General features: G+C 38.3%; 1 protein-coding gene across 1 annotated transcript; it reads left to right on the top strand.

The window, feature by feature from the left end:
• Positions 1–4,589: 4,589 nt before the first annotated feature.
• Positions 4,590–5,606, top strand: LOC105786873 (uncharacterized). Its single transcript, XM_012613346.1, has 2 exons — positions 4,590–4,747; positions 5,192–5,606. Exons 1-2 carry the CDS (start codon positions 4,590–4,592, stop codon positions 5,604–5,606), a joined length of 573 nt encoding a protein of 190 aa, XP_012468800.1.
• The last annotated feature ends 1,012 nt before the right edge of the window (positions 5,607–6,618 follow it).

Raw genomic sequence — 6,618 nt, 5'->3', positions numbered from 1 at the left:
ATATTTCCTTCTAGTTCATTTCATTTCTCACTTAAACACTAGAATCATACAAAAAAGCTTTACCATTCTCGTTACTAAGCTAAATAGATTTGCTCTCATGGTAGTGAGGTTACGAAACTCACCTTAACAAAGGTATCTCAAAGATGATCCTCTCATTTTCTGCTTATCCCAAAGGATGGAAGGATTTTCGCCCACAGTTCATCCTTATATAGAGGGCGAATAGTTCTTGACGAAGTAATGAAAAGTTCCAGCAGTTACCCGATGTTCAAATATTTGATGTTTGACACATGTATTAATCCATGTGATCACGAGTTAGATGCACGAAAACTATAGAGCAACATGTACGGGCATACAAACACATACATAGCTTATGCCTAGGTCTTAGCCTATCCTTCACTAGGGCATAGCTGATAGCTCAATTGATCACGCATTGGCGCATCACGCTTTCTCAGCAATGACTCTATTACTCGAGTCTATTATATGTTTTACTAGGCATCCTTTTCTAGCGACGTCTCGTATCAGATTTCTTATAGGCAACACGCTCATATATACATCAAAAGTGTTATACTTAACCTTGAGGCTACAGGGCTCGCCATTCATCTGGCCTTATACTTAACCTAGAGGAGCTTTCCTATCTTCCTTTGGTTCTGCTTTCTCGAGAAGGGATATCAAATATTTTCCTTGTCTTATATGCTTTGACTTGTCCCTTGACTTTATTGAGACTCAGCAAACGTCACACCAATCATTTGGTAGTCTTATCCAAATCTTATAGATTCCAAAAATACTAATCCAGTGCTTTCCTTTTGTTCTTAACTAAGTAGTTCATATTCAGTTAAGCTTTAACTATTATTTTCTTGTAACTTAACCGGCTCAAGGCCATTATTAAGGGATGTTCTTCATTACTGACATATGCTTCTCCTCACAATGTTCATTTACCTATAACAGACTTCACCCATCCTATACATGCCAACAAAGGCTTTTAGGGGCGAACCTTTCTTTATCGGCTTACTTATTATTCTCTTCGTGCTAACCCAATATTTGCTAAATCCAAAGGCGTTACTGGCGCACACAAATGGTTCTTATATTTATACTGGCTTAGACACTATTCACTTCTAACTCATCTTATCTGACCCTTTCTCTGAACTGTATTTTGATACTAAGATTCTTTTAGGTGGGAAGTTACAGTTAATATTGAGATTGGTATTGATATTTTGAATCTTAACTATCATATAGATCAAGTTGTTGACTTAGGCGAAAAAGAGAAAACTGTCGAATAGTCCGTATTATCTAAAGCGATACCATTTTTTCAAGTAAATTCATACTGTATAAATATGTTTCATTTGCTGTTGACTTGTATTTGTATGTTCATTAACGTTTTATTAGCAATTTGAATTGCTTACAAATTAGTACCTAAGTTAAGAATTAAATCAAATTGAAATAGATTGTTACGAAATGGTATAATTTAGGGTTAAATCCTGATAAAAATGGTAAAAGTCTCATCTACAAGGTTATGAGTTTTGCCTAGGTTTCGAGCTTTTGCATATGTTGTGGACTCAAGAATACAATAATAGGTTCAGAGCTCCTGGATATGTTGCAGACTCAAGAATACAGGAATAGGTTTCGAGATCCTACATATGTTGTGGACTCGAGAATACAGGTTTAGGTTTCGTGCTCCTACATATGTTACGAACTTGAGAATACAAGAATACTAAGCCTTAGCCAGGCTATTTATCTAGTAGGTTCAACCCTAACAAGTGACCAGAAACTATTACTTTAACATGTATACGGAGTTATTTTACAAAGATTCATCGAGTAGAAATAAAATATGGACATGTGAAATTATGAAGTTGGTGTTGGCAAAAAGGAAAAACATGATATGAATGGTTATGACAAGGATTATGATGAAATTTGATTGACGAATGTAACATCCCAAACCCGGCCTAGACGTTATGACCGAATCTGGTGATGTTACGATGATGGGTTTTGAAAACAAAGTCGCTTTGATAAATCATGGTTGTTCAATAAATCATCCAAGTTTTATAACCAATACTGAAAGTATTGTTTAATTAATTCATTTGCTAAAACATAATCTACAACAGATGTCTTAGAAAATGTTGTATTTTGGAAATCCAATTCGTGTATTCAGAAAATCTTTTATTTTTGTAAAATCGTGATTTTAGTCAAACGTGGAAGTAAAAGTTAAAACGCATCCAAAATCGAAATAAAAATTCAAACAATCCAAAGAGTCCAAGTATTACAAAATTTTTTAGAAATAATCCTTAATTTAAATAAAAACCATAATTTAAACAGTTTTATGAACTCGTGGTCACTGTGATACTCCATCACACCGATCCGCCAAAGTCTGTGGATTACCTGAATCAAACAAATAAACAGATGTGAGTTTTCGTAAACTCAGTGTGTAACCCAACAGAAATAGGCATGCAATGCATACAGAAGAAACAGTCCGATACAGGTTCAGACTCACGTCCATTTCATATACAGATAACAAAATTAGATATGCAGTACAAATATGCATAATTCTACCCCCATCCTCTACACATCATCTCCGACCATCCCATTACACCATGTGGGGTTATAAACACCCACCCATCCCTACACACCATTTAGTGTCGATTTAACACATTACAGATAATACGCAGTCAAACTGCCAGAATATAAATGACGTGTCACCGTACAGATCACTTCTTCCATATATACAAAGCCTACGTTCTTTATTTTTGATGTTCCTTATACTTCTCTGATAGACATAGGTTCTACTCATTCTTATATAGCTAGTACTGTTTCTGAAAACTTGGGGATTTCTGTTGAGTGTACTTCTAGTGAGATTACTGTATTGAGTCCATTGGGGCAATCTGTCTGGGTTAGTAGGCTTTATAGAAATGTGCCATTGGAAGTACAAGGGACTGTGTTTTCGGTAAATCTGATAGAGCTACCATTTGGGGAGTTTGATTTAATTCTAGGTATTGACTGGTTAGTTGAGCACCGGTTTAGCTTGGATTGGGTGACTAAGAGGGACGTTCTTAGGACTGAGGATGATAAGGAGGTGGTTGTGATTGGTGAGCATCGAGATTATCTATCTAATGTGATCTCTGCTCTTGTGGCTGAGAAATTGGTTCGAAAAGGGTGTGAAACGTATATGGCTTTTGCCATTGTTTCAATTTCTAGGAACTCTTCTTTCAGGGATATCAGAACAGTGAGGGAATTTTCTGATTTTTTTCTTGAGGAGTGACCGGGTTTACCTCTGAATTGAGAAGTTTAGTTCAGCATTGAGCTTCTACCGGGTACAGCTCCAGTGTCCATCGCTCCATATCGTATGGCACCGAAGGAGCTTACAGAGCTTAAGACTCAACTTCAAGAGCTTCTAGATTGTGGCTTCATCCATCCTAGTGTGTCTTCGTGAGCGGCACCGATTTTGTTTGTTAAAAAAATGATGGTACCATAAGGATGTGCATTAACTACCGATAGTTAAATAAACTGACTGTGAAGAATAAGTACCCACTTCTGAGAATTGATGACCTGTTTGATCAATTCAGAGGAGCTTCAGTGTTTTCAAAAATTGATCTCTGATCTAGGTATCATCAACTTAGAGTTAGTGAGGCTGATATTCATAAGACGACATTTAGATTTAGGGAGGATGATTGCAACTCCTTTGACTAAGCTTTTGTGCAAGGGTGTTCCTTTTGTATGGTCTGATGTGTAACAATCGAGTTTCGAAAAGCTCAAGTCTGTTCTGACTCAGGTTCCTATTCTGATACAGCCTAAATCTGGTAAAGATTTTATGGTGTACAGTAATGCATCGCACATCGGTTTGGGATGTGTACTGATCCAAGATGGTAAGATTGTGGCTTATGTGTCTCGTTAGCTTAAGTCAGACGAGGGGAATTATCCGACACATGATCTTGAGTTAGCTGCTGTTGTTTTTACGTTAAAGATCTAGAAGCATTATCTGTACGATGAGAGGTGTATCATCTACACTGGTCACAAGAGCCTCAAGTAGCTCATTACTCAAAAGGAGTTGAATCTTAGGAGCGTCGATGAATTGAGCTGTTCAAAGATTATAACTGCACGATATAGTATCATCCTAGTAAGGCCAATGTAGTGGTCGATGCTCTTAGCCGTAGAGTGATGACTGATTTGAGAGTGCTATTCACTCGTCTTAGTTTTTCGATGATAGGGGTCTGTTAGCCGAGTTACAAGGTAAGCCGACTTGGATTAGGCATATTAGAGAAAAGTAGTTAGGGGATAAGTCTTTGGTTCTACGATTTCGTTAGGTTGAGAGTGGAAGTACTTTAGATTTTGGGCTGAATAGGGACGAAGTCTTATGTTTTCAAGGTCGAGTTTGTGTACTGAATAGGGAGGCGCATAGTAGTCCTTATGTTATGCATCCCGGTGGTAATAAAATGTATGGCAATCTTCGTGAGCTATATTGGTGGCTGGGTTTGAAACATGAGGTTACGGATTTTGTTGCTCGTTGTCTGACGTACCAGCAAGTTAAGGCTGAGCACCAATTACCTTTGGGTTTTCTACAACCTGTTAAGATTCTCTTATGGAAATGGGAATGAGTGACGATGGACTTCGTTAGTAGGTTGCCCTTGACACCCACTGAGAAAAATTCTGTGTGGGTCATCGTGGATCGATTGACCAAGTTCACTCACTTTATTCTAGTTCAGACAAATTATTCTCTGCAAAAGTTAGTGAAGCTCTACATTTCTAAGATAGCGAAACTGTATGGGGTTCCAGCTTCGATAATTTATGATAGGGATCCTCGCTTCACTTCTCGGCTCTAGAAGAAATTGTATGAGGCTCTAGGTTCGAGATTGGACTTTAATACTGTTTTCCATCCTCAAATCGATGGTCAATCTAAAAGGGTGATTCAGATACTGGAAGATATGCTTCTGAGTTGTGTAATTGATTTTCGAGGAAGTTGGGAGGATTTTCTACCGTTAGCTGAGTTTGCCTACAATAACAGTTTTCAGTCTAGCATCCAGATGACACCTTACGAGGTTTTGTATGGTTGTAAGTGTCGTACACCGCTATGTTGAACTAAGTTGGGTGAGCATCGGGTTTTGGGTCCTAAGTTGGTTTCCAAGATTGAAGATAAAGTTAAACTAATTCGGGATCGCTTGAAGGCAGTTTTTGATAGATAGAAGTCTTATGGAAATCTGAAAAGGAGAGATATCGAGTACTTTGTGGGTGACTTCATTTTTCTTAAGGTTTTTCCGTGGAAGAAAGTTATGAGGTTCGATCGTAAGGGTAAGTTGAGCCCTAGGTTCATCGGGCCGTATCAGATTTTGAAGCGTGTAGGACTAATTGCTTATCAGTTGAAGCTGCCTTCGAAATTAGATCGTATCCACGATGTGTTTTATATCTCGATATTGAGGCGGTACTGGTCTGGTCCATCTCACGTTGCCTTTGTTGAAGAGATTGAGATTAGACTAGGCTTGACTTTTGAGGATGAGCCGATTCAAATTTTGGTTCGTGATATTCAGGTTCTGATGAGGAAGTCCATCCTGTTGGTTAAGGTTTTGTGGCAAAATCATGGCACTAATGAAGCCGCGTGGGAACCTGAGGACTCGATGCATTAGCAGTATCCCCATCTGTTCTAATCAAGTAAATTTTGAGGTCAAAATTTCTTTTAGAGGGTATAGTTGTAACGCCCTGATAAATTTATTTATGTTTCTGTAAATACCTGGCACAAATATGTATCTACTTCAGTGGCTAAATGTTCTGGGTGTGTGTATGAGGTCTTGGGTTCAAGTCTCATGTTTGGAAAAATTTTGTTTTTTTAGGTCAAGTCTTGTCCTTATTGAGTGGGCTTTTATAAGATTGTTTGTTAATTCATATCAGAATGAGCCTGTTGGTTTGAGTGCTATGGAGTTAGCGTGTAGGAGGTATTGTGTTTGAGTGCCTGCGTGAGCGTGGATGTTAATTTTTGTTTCGGTTGGCTAAAAGAGTTTGGGTAGTTTTGAAATTCTGGGTTGGTTGGGTTGTTAGTGGATGTAGTGGAATAGTGCCAAATTAAATCTTTATTATTATTTTGATATTTTTCTCTCTCTCTAAGCTTTTTGACGTTTTCTTCTCTAAATCCTGTTTTCCAAAGGTTTCTTTTTTATTTCTACTTTCTTCAATTTCTATTCGTTGTTCGGTTGTTCAATTTCTGTGTTTTGGGTTCCGTAATCCCTGCTCGGCTTGTGGTAGGTAAATATTCTCGAAGTTTTAGGTTTTTAAGAATCGTTTTCGAGAATTGTCATGTGGTGATTTCTTGTGTAGGTTTTGTGCAAAGAGATCAAAAATCGTCTTCCATCGTGCAGTGTGTTTGGGCTATCGTATCCGTTTTGGTAAGTGATCGAACCTTCGTTTGGGATTTTGGATAGACTGGTGCTTTAACTTTTGGAATTGATTGATTGGTTGGTGTTGTTTCTTAGGTTTCAGGAGTCTCGAGATTGTTTCACAGCAAAAACGAACCAGGTGTGTACCCTAAACACGAAAAATCGACGTTCAGTGAAAGTCGAAAAAGGGCACTATCGATGTCACATGGGCGTGTGGCCGGCCATGTGTGAGACACGACCGTGTGTCTGTCAAAGGTGTGGCCGTGCG

Source organism: Gossypium raimondii, chromosome 1 (assembly GCF_025698545.1).
Source record: "Gossypium raimondii isolate GPD5lz chromosome 1, ASM2569854v1, whole genome shotgun sequence".
In the NCBI taxonomy this organism is placed as follows: domain Eukaryota; kingdom Viridiplantae; phylum Streptophyta; class Magnoliopsida; order Malvales; family Malvaceae; genus Gossypium; species Gossypium raimondii.
Note: the sequence above shows the minus strand (reverse complement) of the source record. Positions and strands in the feature narration are given on the sequence as shown.